Here is a 27,556-nt window from a genome sequence, read left to right as displayed (position 1 = left end):
CAAACTAAAATTTGACATTCACATATCCATGACCATAAAGACCACAAAAAACTAGGAGCGTTATACAGAAATAAGCAACTTTTTACCAAAGCAGCAAAGATTCCAGTAGTAAATTCCCACCTTATCTCCACTCAACTTTATGCCTCTCCAATATATACCAACCTAAAGCAATGCGATCTAAACAAGCCAGAGACCTGCTACAACAAAATCGCCACAGGGGCATCCTACCGTAGTCACCACTGTCTCTCACTTGCTGAAGTGGGCTGGCTTGAACTCCCTCACCTCCTTCAGTGGTATCAACTCTCACTCGTCGACAAACTAGTTAAACCATCCACTAAATGTCTCATCCCTCCAGAATCTACTCCAACCCTATCGCTCCACCAGACCACTAAGATCCAGCAACAAAAATTACTTGCAGATCATTAAAGCCAATAACTCTGCTGGTGAAGCACTGTTCTGTTGCACCATAGCCAAATTATGGAACTCCCTTCCACCCACAGTTACCTCCGTACCATCATGCACCCACTTCAAAACTTTACTAAAAGCGCACCTAAAAACATGCTGGCTATGCCCTTGCAACTCCCACTCTAATATCATCCACCCCATCCAACCACTACCTTTCTTTCCACTTCACTAACTACCTTGATTATAGCAAGCTCAGATTTTCATAAGCCTAGTGCTTATTATACAGCAGGAACTTCTTATTTGTTAATGTCTGTTTTGTACTTCACAGATAAAGATTCTAGTTGTCTACTGATGTACTATGTTCTTCATCTGTAAATATGTTGTAATTGCTATGTTAAATTGTTAATCGCTATGTAATCCAATGTAACTACTGTCTGTTTATTTTAACTGTGGAGCTTTTCTCTCCGGGCCTCTGCTGAAAATGGACCTATGTCCAGTCGGACACTCCCGGTCAACAGACGTAAATTAAATAAATAAATAAAAATAATAAATAAATAATTTTTTTAGGAGACATTTGTTTGTGCAGACTAGCTACGACCGTTTGTGTTTTATATCCAGTGTTGTCTGTGTGTATCCGGTTCTACACTTCAAGAAACTAATTTGTTCCCTTAATCTGTTGCTGTCTACTACCTTGCTGAAATCTGAGTAGAATAGATCTAAAGCCCTGTATTGGTTTACTGCTAAGGTTACATAGTAAAACAGTAGGTTTATCTGACATGACCATAGTGGGTTAAAGCCACTGCTCTCTGAATTTTAGTTGTAACAGAATTCTTCCAGTAACTCCTTAATTTTTCTTGCACCTGAGTGAATAAAAATCTGTACTTTTTCGGACTCCTCTCTGCTCATTTGAGGGGAAGTAAGATCTGCAGCCTTCATGAACTTCCTCTGCCTGTAATTTGTTGAAAGGTAGGAGGCAGTATTAGTAGTTCTGTCCTCCGTTTTGCAAAGATTCTGGGATGAGTCCCATCAGCCTCCTTTGGCCCTCTTCTTTTGGAGTTTTACCATTTCTTCAGTTAAAGTTCCGATGTCCTTCAAGAATGCAACTGCAGTCCTGACATATGGGTTGTCCTGCCTCAGGCAGCCCTTCGGTCGGCCAGATTACAAAGTCTGGGTCCGGTGTCGGCCGATGTCGGCTCCTCCCCGACATCAGAGCGGCTGGGTATAAAGGCATCAGCCGACGTCATCTTCAGTCTTTCTTGCCGCGCGGTGCCCGAAGCAGTTCGCAAGTGCCGGTTGGTCAGCTCCTGTTTTCTCAGTTACCTAAGTCATCTAAAAGCTAAGTACCCCGTTGGGGAACATTTTTTCTTGCCTCAGCCGATGTCAGAACAAATTGAGAAAGTTAATAATTGTTTGTCTTGTGGTAAACAAATACCTCATAAGGACTTCCATTCTTACTGCCTCCCTTGCCTGGGCCCAGACCACGAAGTCTCGGCCTGTGCTTGCTTTAATAAGCGCACCCTCAGGCGCCGGGCAGAGTTTGCCAAAGACTTTTTGGCGAATCCTACGCTTACAACATGCCGTCGGAACAACCAACAGCACAAACTACCAAAAAACGAAAGGACCGGGACCGACATCCTTGGCCCGCGTCTTCTACCGATATTACGCCTAAGCCCTCTGCGAGTGCTTCGGTCCCTTCAGAATCGGTAATTCAACCTCTCCAGGCCGACGACACCGCGTTATCTCATCCCTCTGTCTCGGAGACTACACCAGTGCCGGTTGTTGATTTTCCTCCGGAAACCGAAGTTCTGGATCTACCCGACACCATTCCTGTGGACAAAGTTACTCCTGCACGTGGGGCAGCTAGGCCTCCTGTATCCATGTCAATCAAGGCCTTTGCACGTGCTAAGGCTGCCAGCCAGGTCAAGGCCCATCCTAAGCCTACTCCTCAGGCTCCTTCTTCTGACAGACAAATCATGTCTCTGGCTGCAGATCTTATTTCTCTTATCAGGGGGTCTCAGCCTCACCCAGACAGAGGTTCTCAGCCGCCTGCAGAAAAAAGGCCTAGAACTGAGCAGGCAGACAACCTCTCTTCAGATGAAGCCTCTGGGGATTCCGAGCATTCTGATACCAAAGAAGAATCCTTCCAGGCCTATGAGGACTCTGATGCAGAGGAATCTATCCCCTCTGCCTCTCCTCCAGAGGATTTTTCTTTCGGTGAAGTCCTCCACTCCATGAGGGAACATTTTAAGTGGCAGGGTCAGGAATTTTCTGACTCTAGGAAGAGGCTATGTACCTTCCTTAAGTTACCACAGCACAGACCTTTAGCTATCCCTCCAGTTTTGGATGTCCTGGATGATGTTTTCTCCGACTCCAGTGCTTCCCCTGATTCTCTCCCTTCTGCTCCTGTCAAGCCAGACAGATACTACAGGGTCCCTCTTTAAGGCCCACTCCGTGGATCTAGAAACCATTTCACAGGGCCCCAAAGGAGTGGCTACTTCCTCAGCCAAGAATCCACTTCCAGCTGACAGGGAAGCAAGGTCCCTGGAGAGATGGGGTTAAAAAAGTCTATACCTCTTCCACCCTTGCCATGAGGTCACTTAACTGACTTTTTCATATGTTTCAGTACCAGGATTATTTACTGGATGATTTGCAGAAAAAGATAGCCTCTCCTGAGCCTATAGATAGAAAGGCATTGCAGGATTTGGTACATAATACACAGCAGGTTAGTAATCATTTTCTACAGTGTGGTTATGATGCATTGGAGGCTTCATGTAGGGCAGCTATGACAGGGGCTGTTATCCGCAGACATGCTTGGTTGAAAGAACAGCCACTGCCAGATCATGTTAAAGTAAAGCTCCTGGACGCACCTCTGGATAAACAGAAGCTTTTTGGTGCTAATGCTCAGGACGTGTCGAAATCTATTGAGGAGAAGGCAAAATCAGTACAGACAGTAAAGGATTTCCTCCAGGTTCAGCCACCAAGGTTCAGCAGGAATTGGCCTTCAAAGAATTGGTCCTTTCCAAACTCTGAAAAGTTTCATAGGGGAAAGAACAGGCGTGCACGAGGTAGAGGTCAATACCGAGGTTCCTACAGGGGACGCCAATGGCAACCACAAAATCAGAGAAGTGGCACAGGTAGTTCACCTGCACCACAGGGACAATCACAATGACTTACCTTTCACTCCGCCTACCAAGGCTCAAAGAGAAGCACCTCTAGGCGGAAAATTATCTCTATTCTCAAAAAACTGGCACATTATAACAAAGGGCAATTGGATTCTGGACATAATAGACAGAGGTTACAGGTTCCACTTCCATACCTTACCAACAGGACAAGGCATGCCAAACCTGCCACAAAATCAAAGGGCAGAGGCACTCCTAGAAGTCTCAAAGCTGTTACAAATAAAAGCAATAGAGAAGGTTCCTCCTCAGGAACAAGGCCAGGGATTTTATTCAAGACTGTTCCTTGTTCCAAGAAAAGAAAAACAATGGAGGCCTATATTGGACTTGTCCATTCTAAATACTTTCCTCATGGTGCCAAAATTCAAGATGCTGATGTTACAGCAACTTCTTCTCATGCTGGGCAAGGGGTCTTGGCTGGTTACTCTGGACCTCAAGGAGGCATACCTGCATGTCCCTATCAGACACAGTTGCAGAAGATACCTCAGATTTCTTGCAGGAACAGAGCACTATCAATTCTCAGCATTGCCGTTTGGCTTATCTACTGCGCCCAGAGTATTCACGAAATGCCTGGCATCAGTAGTGGCACATTGCAGACTCCGGGGGATTCAAATATACCCTTACCTGGACGACTGCCTAATACAAGCAGACAGCAAACAGACCTTGATAAAACACTTGGAGTACGTCATTCAATTGCTGCAGGCCTTGGGATACACAGTCAACATTCAAAAATCAAAATTACTGCCATCCCAAGAGATTACTTTTCTAGGAGCAAAACTGGACACACAGCTACAAATGGCTTTCCTCACAGAGGAGAAACAAGAGCATTTAACAGCTTACTTCATAGGCGTAGCAAAATTACCCCACCTTACCGCAAGGAAGACCCTGCAGGCCCTGGGGTTCATGGCATCTTGCATTCTTCTAATCCCTCTGGCAAGACTACACATGAGAAAGTTACAATGGTACCTAAAAAGCTTGTGGTCACAACACAGCCACAACCTAGAAGACATAATACCACTCATACCATGCCTGTAAAGGGAATTTTTGTGGTGGGCTCAAGCAAGTCACTTAAACGAAGGCATGCTTTTCAACAAACCTCCAACAAGTCAAACTATTACAACAGATGCCTCAGACCATGGATGGGGGGCGCACATGGACGGCAGATGCATTCAAGGGCAATGGACTCCCATGGAGATGCATCAGCACATAAATCAAAAAGAGATGTTGGCAGTGATGCATGCAATAGAAGCCTTTGGAAAATCTCTTCAGCAAGGTCATCTGCTAATAAGGACAGACAACACCACTGTCATGTGGTACATAAACAAACAAGGGGGCACTCATTCCTACCCCCTCTGCAGACTAACAATGATTCTTTGGGAAAAGTCCCTGAAACTGAACATCTGCCTGCAATCCCAGTTTGTTCCGGGCAAGAACAATGTTCTGGCAGACAGGTTGAGCAGAAATTTCTTGGATCCACACAAATGGATGCTACACCCACGCATTTTCTCACAAATAGCATCTGCATGGGGAAGACCAGACATAGACCTCTTTGCATCACATCTCAGTCATCACCTGGAAAGGTTCTGCACAAGGATACACAATCCTCTAGCTTGGAGAACGGATGCTCTTTCCTTCAGCTGGAGGGCTCTAAATTTATGCATTCCCTCCTCTACCTTTGCTCACCAAGGTGTTACTGAAGATCAAAGCAGAACAACCAAGAGGAATCTTGATAGCTCCAGACTGGCCAAGGCAGCACTGGTATCCACTACTACTGAGCATAACTCACACCAAACCGTGGCCCTTGCCTCAATGGCCTCTGCTCCTGACTCAACACAGTTACAAGACTGTTCATCAGAACCTGCAAACCTTAAAGCTGACAGCTTGGAGAGTTCCATGACTCAGACCCATGACTCCCTCTCCGAAAAAGTTCAGGAAATCTTGCTGGAGGCACGCAGACCTTCCACTAGAAAAACCTATTCTGCCAAATGGAAGAGATTCACCATCTGGAATGTAAACAAGGGCCAGGATGCTTCACTGATGAACATACCTCAGATATTAGAATACTTGACAGAAATGTTTCACAGTGGCCTCTCATACTCTTCCATCAAGATCCACGCTTCAGCTATCTCAGCACATTACAACTGTGATCCACCTGTGTTTTCGCATCCCTTGCTAAGACAGCTTCTAAGAGGCATAAAGAATATAAAACCTCCAAGGAAGCTACCAATTCCTGCATGGGACCTCAATTACGTCTTGGAAAAATTAACTCTTCCTCCTTTTGAACCAGCAGCATCTTCAGAAATGCAATTTCTCTCTTGGAAAACGGTTTTCCTGTTGGCAGTCACCTCAGCAAGAAGAGTCTCTGAGATACAGGCCCTCATGGCAGTTCCTCCTTTTCTCATCTTTCATCAGGACAGAGTTTCCCTTAGGACCAATCCTTCATTCATGCCTAAGGTGATATCCAGAGTGTCTCTAAACCAAGCAATTCACCTGCCTACTTTTTCCTAACCCTCAAAATAAAGGGGAAAAGCTGCTGCATACTTTAGACATTCACAGACAACTACGCTACTACTTGGACAGAACAAAGTCCACCAGGAAGTCTGACCAACTGTTTGTAGCCTATGCTGCTAGAGTACAAGGAAAAGCAGTCACCAAACAAACTATCTCGAAATGGATTGGACACTGCATCAGATTCTGTTATTCCTTTCATGGAAAAAGTGTGCCAGCTAATATTAGACCACACTCCACCAGAGCTATGGCCACATCCACAGCTTTTCTAAGAGGAGTGGCTACAAAAGATATCCTAGAGGCTGCTACATGGAGCTCCGTGCATACATTTACCAAACACTACAACCTGCCATTATACTCCAGATCCCGAGCAGGCTTTGCTTCGGCAGTCCTGCAGGGCCTTCTAGCTACACCATCTCTTGCTTAGTCCTACCACCCCCAGCTTGGCTATGGTATTCAACCCATATGTCAGGACTGCAGTTGCATTCTTGAAGGACATAGTACAGTTTTGTACCTACCATAAATGTAGATGTCCGATAGATATGCAACTGCAGTCAGGTTTTCCCTCTATCCTACCCCTCTGTTTTTCACCTTTTTTGTCCTTTCTCCCCTTTCCTATCAGCTGGGGTTATATATTATGGTGTATCTGTTTATTACTGTTGTGCATGTCTGGTTTTATCTGTTTATCCATTCACAATATTTAGCCTTCCTTGGAGGGCACCTGGCATCTGGGGCAAGAAACACTGAAGAGGATGGCGTCGGCTGATGCCTTTATACTCCAGCCGCTCTGACGTCGGGGAGGAGCCGACATCGGCCAACGCCGGACCCAGACTTTGGAATCTGGCCGACCGAAGGGCTGCCTGAGGCAGGACAACCCATATGTCAGGACTGCAGTTGCATATCTATCGGACATCTACATTTATGGTAGGTACAAAACTGTACTTTTTTGGCTCCATTTCCTAGCAACAGCTACTGAATTGCTACTTTATTCTGTTATCTTATTTTCCACTATCATCTACATGTCCTCAGTTTTTTTATTTAGCTGTCATTGTACTTTAGTCTTTTTTAGCCCTTGGGCATACTCAAATTGTAAGCATTTTGCTTTTCACTACCATCTTATGTGATTCATAGTAGCTTTAACTTTTGTGTAGCATTCTTTCACGCAATGGTTTGTTGCTTCTGTGTTTTTTCTATAGCCCTGTTTATTTGACCATACTACTCTGATTCATTTTTGCTGCAGATATATTTTAATCTTCTCTCCAAAATCTACACTCCTAAAAATTTTTTTAGTTAAGCTGGTAAATGTACTGTGACATTTTTTCCCAAAATGAAGGTCCAGTTTTGGGTCAGAGTTGCTCTTTTCCTTTACACTTAAAGTATTGTCAGATTTGTTTTTCTTTTTTTTCTCTTTGATTGCAATAGTAGCCCATTATCGGTTTTCAATGTGGCTACATTGGAGGTATTCCACTTAAGCCTGACAGTACCTGTTATTCCTTTGCAATCTTAAGGATGTGTCGTACCATTTTATTACTTTTGCTTCTTCATGACATCTGTTTGTAGCAGATTGTATTGCATTTTCCATTCCCCAGCCTGTCTAAGAGTGCTTCCACTGCTTGTTACTTTTACTTTCTTTAAATATAAATATGTACCTCTTCCACTTTGTAGGTCTATGGACCTGGGAAGGATAAAAACAATTACACTTGTCTTACTCTTGCAGTATTGAGCCAAGAGTAACATTTTGCTTAAATTGCAGACATTGGCGGTAGTTCTTACCTTCCAGTTTTCTATTATCCTACCGCGGTTTCTTTCATCCGTGTTGATTTTCTGTGTGCCTTTTTTGTCATACAGTACTAATTGTATTCTCCTCTGTAGGGTTTTATTAACACTAACTGATGTATTTTGTGGAGGGAAGGGGTAAGGATTTACATGCAACTTTTTAGTGCTTCATAACTGGCTTGTTAAAATGTTTGCTGATAAAGCAATTAAGACATTTTGTTAAATTTGTTACGACTTCCTCACATGAATATGCTTTACGTAAGCCAGTTCAGCTTTTAGATAGCAATGTGCTTCTGCAAAAAAATGCTGTTTAAGGTCAAACTAGCTCACAGGTATTGAAACAGTATTTTTGTCACTGGTGATAAATTCAGGAATGGGTTCAAACTACTCATGCTAGAAACTGCACAAGTTAGACTGCCCTCTTTTGGGGAGGGGTAAGTTGTGGGAATAAAAGGATTTGCTATTGTGTAACCCTCCTCTGGAGGGTAGTGGAGTAACAAGTTCCATTAGACATGATCATTTGGGCTGTAGCACACCGTGACAGTAAGAGTTAACATGGCCTAAGTTACAGAACACTGTGAAATGCATAAGCAGGAATAGTGCTGAGGTAACTCAAAGCACATATTGCTTTCCTTCCTGACAGTGGACTGCACTGAGCAAACGTGGCAAAGTTTTGTTATTACCAATTGAGGGCCGAAAAGATGGGGCTGGGGGGGGGGGGGTGATTGCAACTCTGAAATAGTGCCTCATTATGTTGTTGAAATTCCATTGTGAACTGTACTTGGCATTTTGATGTATTTCAAATGTATTTGGTAATTTTAAACTTGTCATTTGCATTTAATCTTCCCTTCCATTTAAGCAATATTTAGGTCTTTTTTTATTGTTACCACTGAAGGTGTCTTTTTTTTTTTTTTTTACAGAACTGTGAACATGTTTTTAGGTTGTCCTTAAAAAAAAAAAAAAATCTTGAAACTTGTCCTTTTTTTGTGTTTAAATATTTGCAGCTAAAATACTAAGATTCTACATGCCTGGAAGATGACAGGGTTTTTTCCTAAATTTTCCAAGCATTTTCCATGTGACATATAATGTTGTTTAAAAGCAAAGTTTAATACTGTTTATCATTGGTGAAATCCTTTGCCTGTCTACACTATTGCTGTGACTATGTATGGTGCTTGTTAACAGTATGCATTTTTTCATGTTCAGGTATTGCTGCTCTGGCTGATGAGTTTAAAACCGATCTTGTCCCAGATGAGGGCTGTGAATATGACCAGCTTTATGAAATTAATCTCAATGAAGTAAGTGCTCCATAACTAGTCATTGAGGTGTAGTAAAATTCTTAAAAACACCTACACACAGATCCTCGAAGGACATTGTGCAGGATTGTGTACAGTGTCTGCCCTGAGCAAATCATATTGGGAGCAAAGAAAAGTGCAGAAAGGTAAGAGTTTGCACTCTAGACAGGGAACTTGCTGTTCAGCTCCTCAACATATTACAGCTTGTATCTGAGAGAGGGTGGCTATGTCTGATGTGCTTAATGTAGGAAATCCCATTCATAGCCCTTGACTAAAATGTTCTGATATTAGAATGGTGTGATAACATACATATACCTTTGTTTAGATTTTTATCAAGACTGATAAACAACAGTCTAATGGTATTATAGCTGTCATCTGGCTTGAATTTTAATATCTGTACTAATCTAAGCTGCATTTGATTCTTATTTTAGTTTTGTTTGCATTTTGGAATTATTTTTCTGTATGCTTGTTTAACAGTGACAATACTGAAATTCACTGGATCACCATTAATCATTTATTCAGTTGTATTATGTCGATTCTGAGAGTGCTTGTGTTTTATTTCTTGGAATCTCTTCTCTACAACTCCCCTCTGTAAATTGGTCATGCCCAGTAGGGTTAACACATGCATACAGTGTGTGCAAGGACTGGTGTCTGTACATATAAGAGCAAACTTTGCAGAGTTTGCTGTTTTTGTTTTGTGACTTATTTGGCAAACCACAGCTATTCTTGAAGTAAACTTTAGTCCTACACTGCCCATATATGATGTGTGTCTGCTCAAGATTTTGAACATTTTATAATTTTAGTGGATTTGTAGTGACAGTACATATTACTTTTTCCCTTTAGTTAAAGCCACATATAAATGGACCTTTTACTCCTGATCTTGCTCATCCTGTGTCAGATGTTGGAACTGTAGCTGAGAAGAATGGGTGGCCTTTGGACATCAAAGTGGGTAAGCACTGAATGCATGTCTAGAATTGTGTGACCAAGTTTCCACTCTGCTTGTGACCTATTTTCAGGGAAGACCTGAGATAGTATTTGTGCCCTTACTCTGCATTGTGGGTAGGGAAATAAGGATGGAGGCCTCAAGGAAGTAAGTATGGCATTAATTTGAGAAGATTCTGAAAAAATACACTGGTGACAGAAGTGTTTGTGACACCACCACCATGAGATTTGTTGGGTGATAAATTTCTCAAATGCTAAATGAAAGTAACAAGGACACAAAATGTGTTAATGAGGGTAAGCAGTGGGTTTGCAGCCACTAGCTGATCCGAACATGCGGTTATTTGGACTACAGATTACAACAGATGTTCCATGAGTGTCACGTTCTTGCTGTGATAGACTGTCAGAGACATGGGATCTACAGGAAATGGGAAGAAAATTTCAGCCAAGCAGTCCTGTGTGTCTGCTGTTACTGAAAATGCCAAAGAAACAGGAAATGCAAAACAGAAATTGTATTACAGAAATGCAACCTTAGGTAAGACTTTTGAGTAAATGTTCTGTTTTAAGACCATGTGGTAAAACATTTTTTTATTTCACCAAATTCTCTCTCTCTGCCTTTTTGGCAAAGAGATTTCTATCTATCTAACTTCTACGGTGGACATTGGTGCTTCAGTTTATAATAACTTTTGAAAAGAAGCAACATGAAATTCCATGGAAAGATTGTATGGTTTGAGTTTGCAAAAGACATGAAATTTCTTTAGTTTTAAAGTGACGCTTCCAGTTTAACTGTGTGGGACTTTCCTAGCTGCATTCCCGGAAGATTCTCTGGGGTCATCATTAGAGATCTCCATAGGTTTCTGTTGTTGCCTACTCATATTTACTTTAATTCCAAAACCATGCTACATGCAAGCTAATGAAAGAGCCCATCTTAAAACATAATTGATGGGCTACACAACTACCTATATTTATACTTCATCTCTGTCAGGTGCAGCTAGCTATATTAATTGTGACTTGTATGCTATTTATTATCCTAATTTAATTTTCATATTTCTCTAAATGTTTCACTAGCTAAGTAACAAAGACAATATTGTTAGATACATGAAAATTCACAGTTTGATAAAAATAGGTATCTTGAGAGGTTACTAAGATTTTGCAATTAAAATTATGATTTTATTGATATTTGTTCACTAAAGATGCATTAAAACCTTGGAAGAGTTCTTTTTAGCTAAAATGGACACAAGGGTGGCTGCATCTCAAGTGAGTTTCACTTTTACTGTAAAGAGAAAAATGGGCAGAAAAAAACGCTGCTCACTATGTTCCTTAGGGGGATAAAGCCTTGATGGTTCTTAGTGTTTCACTGTTGCAGTCATCACATTTGGGTTATCCGCTTGCAGTAGCGCTCAGTCGGCCTGATTAACAAAGTCTTGGGTCCTGCTTCGGCTGTTGTCCCTTCTTCTGTGACATCAGGTCGTCAGGGGTATAAAACATGCAGCAGACACCATTACATCAGTCTTTCTTGCTGTGCGGTGCCCGAAGCAGAAGCAGTTCGCAAGTGCCGGTCGGCCGACTCCTGAAATTTTCGTTTTCGAGTTTCAGAACTGAAGTCTTCAACTAAAAGCTAAGTACCCCATTACCCACACTTTTTCTTGCTCAAAACCAATGTCAGTAAAAGTAAATAGTTGCATTACTTGTGGAAAGCAAATACCACAAAGATTTTCATTCATACTATAGTCCTTGCTTAGGCCCTGACCATAACGTACCTCTCTGTTTGTTTTCTGCTTTATTTAAACCACAAACTATCAGTCGGTATATTTTTGCTTCTAAATATTTTGGTGCTCTGTTCAATTATCCTGATATGTTTTCGGTAAGCCATCCGACTACTGACATTCCGAAAAAATGCAAAGATAAAGACAGACAGGCTGCCGACGATGCTTTTCCTAAGCCAGTTGCCAGTTCGCCGGTACTCAGTGAGGTGCTGTCGCAGCCCCTGTTACCCACTACTTTAGATTTGCAGGCTTCTACTGAGACCCATTCGGAGTCTGGTATGCCGTGAGATGCTTCGTCTGTGAAACCTGCGGATGTCTCTACCTTGGATGGGTCTAGAGTGGCTGTGCAGGCACCGGTTTCTGAGGATGTATTCAGGCCTACTGACTTGCATATTAAACTGACGCCATCTTCTTTTTTAAGGCCTAAAACTCGAACCATGCCTAGAAAACTGACGCCCAGACCGCATGGTCAGGCCTCTATGTCTAAAGAACAAATAAGAATGGCTGAAAACCTTGTTACTTTAATCAGGGGAAGCCGGCCTTCCCCCTCTAAGAGACCTAGGACTGAGTTTGCTTATCAGGATTCTGAATTTTCTGTTTCCTCTGATGACCAGGATTTACCCTTATCTACCTATGAGGATTCTGATGCTGAGGACTGTATTCCCTCTGCTCCCCCCCCCCCCCCCCAAGAGGATTTTTCTTTTGGTGAAACCTTGCATACTCTCTGGGAGCATTTTCGTTGGGAAAGTCAGGATTTCTCTGATTCCAAAAAGAGGCTTAGGGATTTCATACTCCTGCCCCAGCACAGGCCTTTAGCCATACCTCCTGTACTGGACATTGTTGATGCCTTTTCAGAATCTAGCTTGGCCCCTGATTCTTTATCTCCTGCTCCCAGAAAACCTGATAGATATTACAGGGTCCCTGACTCTCTCAAGTTCCTCTTTTAAAAATCCTGCTGCGGATCCTGAGACTATTTCACAGGGACCCAGGGGCATTAAAGCTACTACTGCCAAAAATCCTACCCCCTCTGATAGAGACTCCAGGGCGTTGGATAGGTTGGGTAAGAAGGTATACACATCTGCAACTTTGGCCTTTAGGGCCTTAAACTGCCAGTTTCATATGTTAAAGTATCAGCAGCATTTTATTGGATTGCTTAAACAGAAAATTGTTTATTCCTGATTGTGCTGAAAATAAGGATTTACATGATTTACTGTATTCATCTGAACAAGTTGGAAAACATACTTTGCAATGTGGTTTTGATTCACTAGAGGCATCTTGCAGGGCTGCTGTAACTGGGTCTGTACTTAGAAGGCATGCTTGGCTTAAGGAACAATCCCTGCTAGATCATGTTAAAGTGAAATTACTGGATGCTTCCTTAAACCAGGACCGCCTGTTTGGCAACAAGGCAGTTCTTAAAAAGATGGAGGAAAAAGCTAATTCAGTGCAAACTGTTAAAGTTTTTTACAAGTACAACCTCCAAGGTTTGGTAGGCATTGGCCTTCCAAGAATTGGTCCTTTCCTGCCTCTTCCAGATCTTCAGTCCAAACCCAGACCCAGCAGAGCTCCCAGGCTTCAGTCCCAGGGTACGAACAGGACTAAGCAGTGGGGGGCCTCCACTTCCAAATTTGGGAGTAATAAAACTTCCCCCCCTGTGGTAAACTGTCTCAATGACTTCCTTTTAAAACTGCCAAGCACTTCTCAACTGACTGCCCCTTTGGGGGGAAAGATTGCTCTTCATGCAAAGAACTGGGAACTCATTACCCAGGACAAATGGGTTTTAAATGTAGTGTCCCAGGCATACAGATTTAACTTCCATTCGTTACCAACTCCAAGCGGGTAGCCAGATATACCCCCAAATCAGTGGGCAGAGGACCAAAAACAAGTACTTTCTCTCTTAAGCATGGGGGCTATTCAATTGGTACCAGAAGAAGAAAAGGGGCAAGGTTTCTACTAGAGACTTTTCCTGGTACCCAGAAAAGAATTCGTGGCATCCTATCCCGGACCTGTCTACTCTAAACACCTTTTTGATGATTCCAAAATTCAAGTTGCTGACTCATCAGTTGCTCCCTATGCTAGGCAAAGATGCCTGGTTGGCAACACGAGATTTAAAGGAAGTATACCTGCACATCCCAGTTCTCTGCACTGCCCTTTGGCTTATCTACTGCGCCCAGGGTATTCAGAAAGTGCCTGGCTCCAGTCATTGCATTTTGCAGGCAAAGAAATATTCAAATATACCCATACCTGGACGATTGTCTAATTCAGGCAGAAAGCCAGGACATACTTTTGAATCATCTGGCCTTTGTACAAAGGGTGCTAACTTGTCTGGGGTACACCATAAACGAAAATAAATCACACCTGGTACCCTGTCAACAAATTATATTCCTGGGAGCAAGCTTGAATACAACTTCCCAGATGACTTTCCTCACGCCAGAGAAACAAATTCATTTGACAACCTATTTCAAACAAGTGGCCACAAAAACTCTTATCTGCAAGGCAAATACTACAAGCCTTGGGGGTACATGGCTTCCTGCATTCTTCTAATTCCATATCCAAGACTGCATATGAGGAAACTACAGTGGTATCTAAAAAGCCTATGGTGTCAACATTCTCAGGATCTAGAAGCAATGATTCCTATCATACCTTGCCTATGCCTAGAGTTCCTTTGGTGGGCAGAGGCCTGCCACCAAAACAAGGGACTACCATTCACACTACCCCCTGCCGCCCAAACCCTAATGACAGATGCATCGGACTATGCATGGGGGGGCACACCTGACATGGACGTGCATTCAGGGCAAATGGAACCCAAGTCAAATGCACCTGCATATCAATCAAAAAGAAATGTTAGCTGTACAGAATGCTTTGACAGCCTTCAAGGACCACATTCTTCTAGGACAATTAATGGTAAGGTCGGACAACACCACTATGTGATACATAAATAAGCAGGGGGGTACACATTCTTACCCCCTCTGCAGACTAGCCGTGGCATTGTGGAATATAGCCCTGAGCTACCAAGTGCATCTACAAACTCAGTTCTTGCCAGGAAAACTAAATACACTGGCAGATGAACTAAGCAGAAGTCTCATAGACCCACACGAGTGGAAACTGGAACCAAGCATTTTCAACATGTTATCAAATGGGGGAGGTCCGATATAGACCTCTTTGCCTCCCCCCAGAACTAGCAATTGGACAAATTTTGCACAAGGACTCCCACAAACAAGCTTGGAAAGTGGATGCTCTGTCCTTCAGCTGGAAAAAAATCGGTTTATGCATTTCCTCCTCTGCCTCTGCTCTCCAAAGTACTAAGACAAACCAAGGACTATTTTGATTGCACCAGACTGGCCACGCCAACACTGGTGCACCCCTCTTGCGCAGTGTGTCACTGTTGGCCCCATGGCATCTGCCCCAGACTCCTTCCCTATTGTCTCAGCAGGAGAACCAGATTCTGCACCCTCAGCTTCAAACACTGAACCTAGCAGCCTGGTTAATTACCTAATCCCTCCTTTACCATCCCTTAGTAAACCAGTGATGGATATAATTTTGGAGGCCAGGAGGCCTAGTACTAGAAAGTCTTATGCTGAAAACAGGAAAAGATTCTGTGCCTGGAACCAATCTCAAGGGATGAGCACAGCAGTGCCCAATTTACCTCAGATTTTACAATACTTAACTGAGATGCTTCACAAGGGCCTGTCTTTCTCCTCCATCAAAATTCACGACTCAGCCATTTCAGCTCATAACACAGAACCTCCCCTCTTCTCTCATCCACTGCTCAAGCAGTTCCTCAGAGGGGCCAAAATTTTACGACAACCCAGGAGAGCTCCAACTCAAGCCTGGGATCTTAACTTTGTATTGGAGAAACTCACTCTTCCCCCTTTTGAGCCAGCTGCTACTGCAGACTTAAAATTCCTTTCTTGGAAAACCGCTTTTCTTTTAGCAGTCACTTCAGCAAGAAGGGTATTTGAATTACAGGCCCTCATGGCAATGGAGCCTTTTATGCAGACAGGGTGTCCCTCAGGACCAATCCCTTCATGTCCAAGGTGGTATCAAGTGTGACCCTTAATCAGTCCATTCATTTGCCAACCTTCTTTCCACAGAACAAAGGGGAACGGATACTGCACTCATTAGATGTGCACAGACAACTTGGATTCTACTTGGACAGGACTAAACCTCAAAGGAAATCTGAACAACTGCTGGTGGCATTTGCTGCAGAGGCAGAGGGGAAGGCTATTTCAAAGCAAACCATTTCCAAATGGATAGGCCGTTGCATTAATTTGTGCTACAAGCATAATGGAAAACCTATCCCACAGGGGACCAGACCCCATTCAACCAGGGCTGCATCTACGTCTGCAGCCTTTCTCAGAGGCATCCCTACCAGGGGTATCTTAGAAGCTGCTACCTGGAGTTCTGTACATACTTTCACCAAGCATTACCATCTGCCAATTTTCTCTAAATCCAGAGCTGGCTTTGCCACTGCAGTCTTGCAGGGCCTTATAGCTGGTCCTAATGCTATCTAAATTCCTCCTCCCATCCTTAGCTTTGTGAATCTACCCAAATGTGATGACTGAAACAGTGAAACACGAAAAACATAGTACAGTTGTGTACACTTACTGTAAATGTAGATGTTCGAGTGTATTCACTGTTGCAGTGCTGGTTACCCTCCCTCCAGCCCCCTTACTTCTTTTGGCTATACCTCTACTCTCCTTTATTATGCTCAAAAGCTTTTTGGAGTATTTGCTTTTTTGTTGGAGGTATAACCTTGTATATTTATAGATTTAATTGCTTCCCTTTAGGGGGGGCACCTGACATCTGGGGCAAGAAAAACTGATGTAATGGCATCTGCTGCATGTCTTATACCCCTAACGACCTGACGTCACAGAAGAAGGGACAGCAACCGACGCAGGACCCAAGACTTTGTTAATCAGGCCGACTGAGGGCTACTGCAAGCAGATAACCCAAATTTGATGACTGCAACAGTGAATACACTCTAACATCTACATTTATGGTAAGTGTACACAACTGTACTTTTAGAATCCAGCTGACTTGATTTTAAGTGTGGCTTTGGTACTAGAGTTAACCACCTGGGGAGTGAGTAGAGTGAACTTTGAGGGGGAGAGGGTTAGGGGCTGAGGTCTGTTGGTGGCTATGTCTTTAAGTACTGAATTTTTAACAGAGACCGGCAACTTGGTGGGAGTTGTCTGCTGCAGTGGAGCTGCTTGAGGGGTTATTTCACCTGCATCGTAATGCTGTTATCTGCTGAGTGGAGCTGCTTGAGAGGTTATTTTGTCTACATCGTATTGCTGTACCCACTGCATATCTTTAAATCTAGTTCTTACTTTCTTGTACCTTAACGTCTCCATGAATTTCACAAAACTGCCTGAGGTTTTGTAGATAATGGCCGTCCTTTTGATCTGCTTTGTCTCGTTACAGAATTATTTAGCAGGGTTGCAGTTATCGTCCTGTTTTCAGGGGTAGGGGGATTCAAAACTTAGATTAATAAAATACATAAAAAATGCGGTTACTTCCCTATCTGAAAAGGGAGGGGAGGCAAACCTGTCCACTTCTTACTAGTTAGGTGGGCCTAGGTATACAAAATACAAATTCTGTGGCTTTGGTGTACTCCCTCTATGCATTCCTCTAGAGTCACCCTTAGACCCAAACCATCACTGTATTCAAAGATCACCAATGTTTTGTTAAGAGGGCCTATAGCTCTTGTGACAATCATTCCTTTTTGTCTGCTGGAGTGGTGGATGATGTTCATCATGTTACCCTGCTGCAGTCATCACACTTGGATTATCCTGCCGTTAGGCGGTCCCGCAGTCTGCCCTAATTCCAAAGTCTTGGTCCGGCGTCGGTTGCTGTTGCTTCTTCCCTGACGTCAGTGCGCCAGGGGTATATGAGGCATCCAACGCCATTTTCTTCAGTCTTTCTTGCCGCCCGAAGCAGAAGCAGTTTGCAAGTGCCGGTCGGCCAACACCTGAGATTTTCAATTCGAATTTCAGTCCGAAGTCTTCAATAAAGCTAAGTACCCCGTTGGGGAACCTTTTCTTGCCTCAGTCCGATGTCAGAAAAAGTTAACAATTGCATTTCTTGTGGGAAGCAAATACCTCATAAGGACTTCCATTCGTATTGTATTCCTTGCCTAGGCCCAGACCACGACGTCACAGGTTGTCGGTTTTGTGCTAGGTTTAATAAATGAACTATCAAACACCGTTTTGACTTCACACGACATTACTTTGGTAGGAAATTTAATTGTATCATGCCGTCGGAGCAGCTGACGACCGGCATGCATAAAAAACGCAAGGATAAGGACAGGCAGCCTAGGAACAAGCCACATTCCGAGGCCTCTGCTGGGCCTGTCGCCGGTTCTCCGGTTTTCAGTGAGGTGCCTACGCAGCCCCTGACTACCGCAGAACTGGAACCCCAGACAGCTGCGGATTCTCAGGCGAAGTCTACTAGGCCGATGCAGCCATCTTCATTAGGCCCTTCCGACACCGGAGCAGAAGTAGACCCCGGTGCAGTGGAAACTCCTTTCGGTTGCAGAAGGCGTCTTCAGACCGACTACACTCACCATTAAATCTTATGCTAAGCTTAAGACTCCTTTAAAGCCAAAGAAGACTGTACATCACCCTACAGTTCAAGGCCGCATGCCTAAGAAACAGATGCTTAAGATGGCTGAAGATTTGATTACCCTAATCATGGGTTCCCATCCCCCTCCTGATAAAAGACCAAGACAAGAAGAGGATTATGCTTCCTCTGACCAGGTTTCAATTTCCTCAGATTCTTCTGAGGAACAGGATTACACTTTTCCACCTTATGAAGACTCTGATGCTGAAGACTCTATTCCCTCAGCATCTCCCCTGAAGACTACTCCTTTGGGGAAACTTTACATACCATGAGGGAACATTTCCACTGGGAAGGCCAGGGCTACTCTGATTCTAAGAAAAGGCTCCAAGAGTTCCTTTTACTACCCCAGCACAGACCTCTTGCTATCCCTCCAGTTTTAGATATTGTGGATGATGTTTACTTGGAGTCTAGTCTAAATCCAGACTCTCTACCTCCTGCTCCAGCCAAACCAGACAGATACTACAGAGTACCTGACTCACACAAATTCCTTTATAAAAGCCCTGTGGCTGACCCAGAAGCAATTTCCCAGGGTCCTAAGGGAGCTAAAGCTTCTATGGCTAAAAATCCTGTGCCCTCTGAAAGGGATTCTAGAGCCCTAGATAGATGGGGAAAGAAAATATACACCTCAGCAACTCTGGCTATGAGAGCATTAAATTGTCAGTTTCACATGCTGAAATATCAGCAATTCCTAATGTCTCAATTAAAACAAAAAAAATGAGCACACATACTGAACAGTCTGAATTTAAGGCAATGCAGGATCTGTTGCATGCAGTTCAACAGGTGGGCAAACATACTTTACAATGCGGATTTGATTCATTGGAAGCTTCCTGTAGAGCAGCTGTTACTGGCTCTCATACGTAGACATGCTTGGTTAAAAGAACAAACCCTTCCTGATCATGTTAAAGCAAAATTATTGGATGCACCTTTACAGCAGGATATATTATTTGGTGTCAAAGCAGAAGAGGTTTTAAAGAAAATGGAGGATAAGGCAAAGTCTATGCAAACAGTCAAGGATGTTTTGCAGGTACAACCCCCTCGTTTCAGCAGAAATTGGCCAACAAAAAACTGGTCCTTTCCAGCTTTTGACAGATCACAGAGGGGCAAATACAGACGCCCAAGGGGCAGGGGTCATTCACAAGGCCCTTACAAACCTTGCCAATGGAGTACTGCTACCCAGAAAGGAGGGGAAGACAGGCCCCAAGCTAGCAGAAGACAAACACAATGACTCAATCCTCAAACTACCAAGTAAATCTCTCCTGGCAACTCCCTTGGGAGGAAAATTAGCATTTTTTGCAGACAACTGGCACATCATCGCAAAAGACAAATGGGTCCTAAACATGATCTCTCAAGGATACAGATTCCACTTTTATACCTTACCAAGGATAAAAGGAAAGCCAAACCTGCCACCAAATCAATGGGCAGAGGCACAAAAACAAATTACAGCTCTCATGGACATGAGAGCCATTCAACAGGTACCTACACAGGAGCAAGGACAAGGATTTTACTCAAGACTCTTTGGTCCCAAGAATGGACAAAGCATGGAGACCCATTCTGGATCTTTCAGTTCTGAACATCTATCTGCAAGTACCAAAATTCAAGATGCTAACACTACAGCAGCTTCTTCCCATGCTGGGCAAGAATGCTTGGCTAGTAACGTTGGACCACCTCAAGGAGACATACCTGCATGTCCCTATAAGACAGAATTGCAGAAGATACCTCCGCTTCATTGCAGGTTCAACGCATTATCAATTCTCTGCACTGCCCTTTGGCTTGTCTACTGCGCCCAGGGTCTTCACAAAATGCCTGGCACCAGTAATTGCATACTGCAGACAGAGGAATTCAAATATACCCATACCTGGACGACTGCCTTATTCAAGCAGAAAGCAAGGACATTCTTTTAAAGCATCTGGCATTTGTCAAACACCTTCTAAGTTGCCTAGGGTACACAGTAAACGAAAAGAAATCAAAACTAGTGCCCTCACAAAACATAAAATTCCTGGGTGCCAGCTCGAATACAACGGCCCAGATGGCTTATCTTACGCCAGACAAGCAACAACAGCTGACTCAATATTTCAAAATAATGGCAACAAAAACCCAACTCCCTGCAAGAAAAATTCTGCAGGCCTTGGGATTCATGGCATCTTGCATACTACTAATACCATTTGCAAAACTGCATATGAGGAAATTACAATGGTACCTGAAAAGTGTATGGACTCAGCACAGCCACAGCTTGGAAACAATGACACCACTCATTCCCTGCGTTCAATAGGAGTTTCTACGGTGGGCACAGGCATGTCACCTCAACAAGGGTCAGCCTTTCACCTTACCCACAGCCAGGCAAACTATGACAACAGATGCATCAGACTATGCCTGGGGAGCACACATGGCAGGACAGTGCATTCAGGGCAAATGGACTACAGATCAGAGGCATCTGCATATCAACCAAAAAGGAATGCTAGCAGTACAGAATGCCCTAACAGCTTTCAAGGACCTCTTACACCCAGGACAACTAGTAATAAAGACGGACAATACCACAGTAATGTGGTACATAAACAAGAAAGGGGGCACACATTCCTACTCTCTATGCAGGCAAGCAATGACCTTGTGGAACACCGCACTGTCTTACCAGGTTCAATTGCAAGCACAATTCCTGCCAGGAAAGAAAAACACATTGGCAGATGACCTAAGCAGAAACATCATGGATCCACATGAGTGGAAACTAGATCCAAAAGTATTTGCAATGATAGCTCAAAAATGGGGATGCCCAGACATAGATCTGTTTGCAAGCCCCCAAAACTACCAACTTCACAAATTTTGCACAAGGACATTCCATCCACAAGCTTGGAAAGTGGGCACCCACTCATTCAGTTGTAAAATATTAACAGTGTATGCCTTTCCTCCACTGCCTATTCTAGCAAAGGTACTGCTGAAAGTCAGATTAAAGAGGCCACAAATGATGCTTATTGCACCAGACTGGCCACGCCAGCACTGGTATCCAATTCTAAGGAACATGGCTCACGGCCCACCATGGATTTTGCACCAGACTGGCCACGCCAGCACTGCTATCCATTTCTAAGGAACATGGCTCACGGCCCACCATGGATTTTACCACAGATTCTTCACCTGCTCACCCAGCGAGACAATCGGATTCTACACAGCCAGCTCAAGACTTTAAACCTGGCTGCATGGCAAATTACCTAAACAACCAGCCAACACCTCTATCCAAAGCTGTTATGGATGTCATTCTGAAGGCCAGGAGGCCCAGCACCAGGAAAACCTATTCAGACAAATGGAAAAGATTTTGAGCCTGGAACCAGGCTAAAGGCCAAAATCCACTTGATCCAAACATTCCTCAGATTCTACAATATTTAACTGAGATGTTGCACAAAGGACTTTCCTTCTCATCTATTAACATCCACACCTCAGCAGTTTCAGCTCATTACAACACGGATCCTCCTTTATTCTCACATCCACTTCTAAGACAGTACCTCAGAGGGGCTAAGAACATAAGACTGCCAAGGAGAGCACCAACACCTGCTTGGGATCTCAACTTTGTTCTGGAAAAGCTTACACTGCCGCCCTTTGAACCAGCTTTTTCAGCTGATTTAAAAATTTTTTCATGGAAAACCGCCCTGCTACTAGCAATAACCTCAGCTAGAAGAGTCTGAGCTACAGGCACTAATGGCAGTGGAGCCTTTCCTCATTTTTCATCAAGGCAGAGTCTCTCTACAAACTAACCCTTCCTTTATGCCAACGGTGGTATCCAGTGTGGCCCTAAACCAAGCTATTAATTTGCCCACCTTTTTCCCAAATCCCCAGAACAAAGGAGAAAGACTCCTGCACTCTTTGGACATTCACAGACAATTACGTTACTACTTGGATAAAACTAAGGCTTTCAGAAAAACTGACCAGCTCTTTGTAGCCTATGCTACAGGATCACAAGGAAAAGCCATCTCAAAACAGACCATTTCTAAATGGATAGGGCATTGCATACATTTCTGCTACACGCATCATGGGAAACCGGTACCTGCTAACATTAGGTCCCACTCCATCAGGGCTACAGCTACATCAGCAGCCTTTCTCAGGGCAGTGCCAACCAAGGATATTCTGGAAGCTGCAGCTTGGAGTTCAGTGCACACCTTCACCAAACACTGTCACTTACCTCTATATTCTAAGACTAGAGCTCGTTTTGCCACTGCAGTTTTGCAGGGCCTACTAGCTTCTTCTAACCCTGTTTAACTCCACCTCCCATCCTTAGCTTTGGGATTCAACCCAAGTGTGATGACTGCAGCAGGGTAACACAATGAACATAGTACAGTTTAGTACTTGCCATAAATGTAGATGTTGGAGTGTTCACCCTGCTGCAGTCCAGATTACCCTCCCTCCCTCCGTCCCCTCTGTACTAGCTGAACTTATCTATACCAATCTATCCTATACAACCTCTGTGGTGTATTTGCTTGTGCCTAAAGGTATTGTTTAATTTTTATCTAGTTACATATATATATGTTGCCTTCCTATTGGGGGCACCTGACATCTGGGGCAAGAAAAACTGAAGAAAATGGCGTTGGATGCCTCTTATACACCCCTGGCGCACTGATGTCAGGGAAGAAGCGACAGCAACAGATGCCGGACCAAGACTTTGGAATTCGGGCCAATTGCGGGACTGCCTGATGGCAGGATAACCCAAGTGTGATGACTGCAGCAGGGTGAACACTCTAACATCTACATTTATGGTAGGTACAAAACTGTACTTTCTTCGTGTTTCACTGTTTCAGTCATTACATTTGGGTAATCTGCTGGCAGGTTGCCCTCAGTCGGCCTGAATAACAAAGTCTTGGGTCCTGCGTTGGTTACTGTCTCCTCTTCCATGACATCAGGTCATCAGGAGTATAAAACATGCAGCCGACGCCATTTTATTCAGTGTTTCTTGTCGCGCACTGCCCGAAGCGGAAGCAGTTCACAATTGCAGGTCGGCTGACTTCTGAAATTTTCACATTAGAGTTTCAGAACCGAAGTCTTCAACTAAAGCTAAGTACCCCGTTGGGGAAACGTTTTCTTGCTCCTTACCAATGTCAGTAAAAGTTAATAATTGCATTACTTGTGGGAAGCAAATACCTCTTAAGGATTTTCATTTGCACTGTATTCCTTGCCTAGGCCCAGATCATAAAGTGCCTTGCTGTTGGTTTTGTGCTAGATTTAACCAACGCACTATTAAGCATCAGTATATTTTTTCTTCAAAATATTTTGGATCCAGATTTAATTACCCTGAAATGTCGTCTGTTAGCAATCAGAGTACCGGAGTTCACAAAAAACGCAAAGAAAAAGAGAGACAGACCGTCGAGGTCCAAAACCGATGACTAAACTTCTCCTAAGCCAGTCGCCGGTTCACCGGTACTCAGTGAGGCGCTTTCGCAGCCCCTAATACCCGCTACTTTTGATTCGCAGGCCCCTACTGAGACCCATGCGGAGTCCGTTTTGTCACGAGATTCTCAGAGTATTGAACCCGCGGATGTCTCTCCCTTGGATGGGTCTGGAGCCGTTGAGAGGGCACTGGCTTCTGAGGGTGTTTTCAGGCCTCAACATTTTTATATAACATCGACGCCAGCTTCAAAAACGAGATCAAAAACATCTTTTAAGTCTAAAAAAACCGACGCATGAGCCACGTGCTCAGGCCCCTATTCCTAAAAAAAACAGATGATCAAATTGGCTGAGGACTTAATTACCTTGATCAGGGGTTCCCAACCCTCCGCTAAGAGGCCTAGGCAAGACACTGATTATGAATCTTGTGTTTCCATTTCTTCTGATTCCTCTTCTGATCACGAATTTTCCATTCCACCCTATGAGGATTCAGATGCAGAAGAATCCATCCCATCTGCATCTCCTCCTGTGGGTTATTCTTTTGGGGAAACCTTGCATACTTTAAGGGAACATTTTCATTGGGAGAGTCAGGATTGCTCTGAATCCAAGAGGCTTAGAGATTTCCTTCTTCCTCCGCATAGGCCTTGGTCTATACCTCCTGTATTAGACATTGTTGATGTATTTTCGGAATCAAGCATGGCTCCTGATTCCCTACCTCTAGCTCTTAGTAAGCCAGACAGATATTACAGGGTTCCTGACTCCCACAAATTTCTATTCAAAAATCCTGCTGCTGATTCTTGGACCGTCTCACAGGGTTCCAAAGGTGTAAAGGCCTCTACAGCCAAAAATTCTACCCCCTATGATAGAGATTCCACGGCGCTGGATAGATGGGGAAAGAAGGTTTATACGTCTGCAACCTTGGCAATTAGGGCCGTAAACTGCCAGTTTCATATGCTTAAATATCAACAGCATGTTATGGGCTTATTGAAACAGAAAATGATGTTGATTTCTGACTGTGGAAAATAAAGAACTACAGGAATTATTGCATGCAGCAGAACAGGTTGGAAAGCATACTTTGCAATGTGGTTTTGATTCCTTGGAGGCCTCTTGCAGGGCTGCAGTTACTGGATCTGTGATTAGTAGGCATGCCTGGCTCAAGGAGCAAAATCTGCCTGATCATGTTAAAGCTAAATTGTTGGATGCCCCTTTGCAGCATGATACTCTGGTAATAAGGCAGAAGAGGTTTTAAAGAAAATGGAAGACAAAGCTAAATCTATGCAAACTGTAAAAGATTTCTTACAAGTGCAGCCATCCAGGTTCAGTAGGCACTGGCCTACTAAAAATTGTTCCTTTTCTGTGTCCAACAGCCTCTCAAGGCAAGTCCAGGTGCTCAAAAGGCTCTAGATACCAATCACAGGGTTCTTGCAGATCAAAGCAATGGGTTGCCTCCACCTCCAAATCCAGAGGAAACAAAGCACAAACAAACACAAGAACGGCAAGCAGAAAAAAGTCTGAGTTTCCACTCAAAATTTGAGTTACTAAACTCAAAGATTTTGACACACATCTTGTTAAACTAAGGAAATTACAGCTGGAGATATCTTCTTTCCGAGAATGTCTCTCCCAGAAGGTGGTACCTAAAGGCTTGCACCGCCACCAGTATCCTACAGGTTTAGAACCAGAGTCAAGCTTTCACAGAGATTTATTAGACTTGTGTGATAAACAAGGTTTTGAATTAATGGAACTTATGGTCAAACACTACAGGAAATGGGTTGAAAGTCTTACTAAAACGGTCACAGACTTGGATGCCAGTATTAAAACAGACTTAGAATTTGTGCGGTACAAATTTGAGTACAGTCGTATCTTCACAAGTATAGACGAATATATGCTCAAATTGAGGACCAACAAACTTAAACTTCAGTGTGACCATACAGCATATGACCAAGGTGCAGCTTATATCCTACACCTTTGAAGGCCAATGTCTGGCAGCAAGGTAACCATTTGACTGAACAACCCAATGCAGTTATTAGACCTAATGAGATTAATGTCACCAATTTTGAAGACCTAAATCATCCAGAACTGGGTGACCCCATAAATAATCGTGGGAGGCCTGGAGCCCCATTGGACAATAATGTAGGTACAGGGGGGTCCATAGGAGCGAAAGATTGCAAAACTCTTCTCGAGGACAGAATAGTGTTACCCACCCTAACCAAGACAACCAAAATTTTCGGTTGGGCAACAGTACAGGAGCCAAACCGAAACAGAGGAACCCATATCAGAATATGAACAAGAACAACCACAAATTCAACAAGTGGAGGTGTCAAAACAGATCTTCCCATCTGCTTTTACCACATGTTTTACAGTACACAGCCAGTGTGTTTTTGAGGAGTATACAGAAAAACTGGAAACTAGAATGAATCCAGTACTATTTAGAAAGTTGGTTGACAGTCCTAAAGTGGTATTTAGAAGGGGGAAAATTTAAAGAACTTGCTAGAACAACAACATAGATTATTATGGGAGGATGTTCTCTATGAGCAAAGACGGTCCAGTGATAATAACCAACAAAGCAGGAGACTTTAAAGTGTTTAATTATTCCTCTGTATGGATTCTTCTGGACATTGTTGAATTACTTGCAATAGGACATACTTTTGTTCCCTCCCAAAATTTAGACTTTGTAAAATCTATCCTGGATGTTAAGACCTTTACCAGGAAATTGAATTTTAATCTGATGATGGGTGATGTAATAAATGCTCCTGTGTTTGACAACTTCCATATCCCTAGTACATTTAACCCACCTTTACACCCGATTCTCCAAGTGTTTGAACACACATGTGAACTACTCATTAGACACAATACTAAAAATAAATGAAAGTGTGGGTATGTACATAACATCAGTAAACAGGAAAGTGAATATTTGGAATTCTTTAAATCACAGGACATACGAGTGTGTAAACCTGACAAGGGTAGGGGTTTGGTAGTCCTTGATAACTGGGACTACACGGCTAGGATGAAGTTATTATTAGATATACCTGCCTATGAAGTAAGCTCACATTCAGAAGTGAATAGAGCTTATCAATAAATTAAATCTGTATTAATGACTTAATTATAGAAGGCAGGATAGAACAGAAAATATATAATTACATGTTATTACTGTACCCTAAGATCCCCTATTTTTTCAGGATACCTAAAATTCATAAAAACTTGACAGACCCAACAGTGAGACCTCTAGTGGACGGACATAGTTCACCTACTTATCCATGTGCAAAATTTGTTGATCGTTTACTTAAGAAATTTTTACAGCTGAAAACCAAGTGTGTAAAGACTCTTGGTCTTTTCTGAGTAAAATTGACAGTTTGCATTCGATGACTGTAATTTCCTTACAGTTGATATAAAAGATCTGTACACTTGCATTCCACACCTAACAGGAATGGAGTGGGTAGGGTTTATGTTGAGGAAAAATGGTGCATCAGAAGTAGTAATGTCCTTAGTCATGGAACTACCTGATATCATCCTGTCTAATAATTTCTTCCTATTCGACAACGTGTACTATTTGCAAAAAGTAGGAGTAGCCATGGGCTCCCTGTGTGGAACCAGCATAGCAAACTTAGTATTGGCATACTGGGAGACAGAATTCGCGTCTAAGTTAGAAAACATAAATAATTCCATTGTTTACTATACACGTTATTTGGATGACATCTTTATTTTATTTAAAGGTGAC

At 43.2% G+C, this 27,556-nt stretch overlaps 1 protein-coding gene across 1 annotated transcript in view; it reads left to right on the top strand.

The window, feature by feature from the left end:
- ACO2 (aconitase 2) overlaps positions 1-27,556 on the top strand; it is a 1,318,356-nt gene that overhangs the window by 926,924 nt on the left and 363,876 nt on the right. Inside the window, exons 15-16 of the mRNA XM_044075713.1 lie at positions 9,069-9,160; positions 10,001-10,106. Of these exons, the coding sequence (XP_043931648.1) occupies positions 9,069-9,160; positions 10,001-10,106 (198 nt within the window). The remainder of the gene's footprint in view (positions 1-9,068; positions 9,161-10,000; positions 10,107-27,556) is intronic.

The sequence above is a fragment of the Protopterus annectens genome, chromosome 1.part1 (genome assembly GCF_019279795.1).
Source record: "Protopterus annectens isolate FY-2018-M chromosome 1.part1, PAN1.0, whole genome shotgun sequence".
Taxonomy (NCBI): Eukaryota; Metazoa; Chordata; order Ceratodontiformes; family Protopteridae; genus Protopterus; species Protopterus annectens.
Note: the sequence above shows the minus strand (reverse complement) of the source record. Positions and strands in the feature narration are given on the sequence as shown.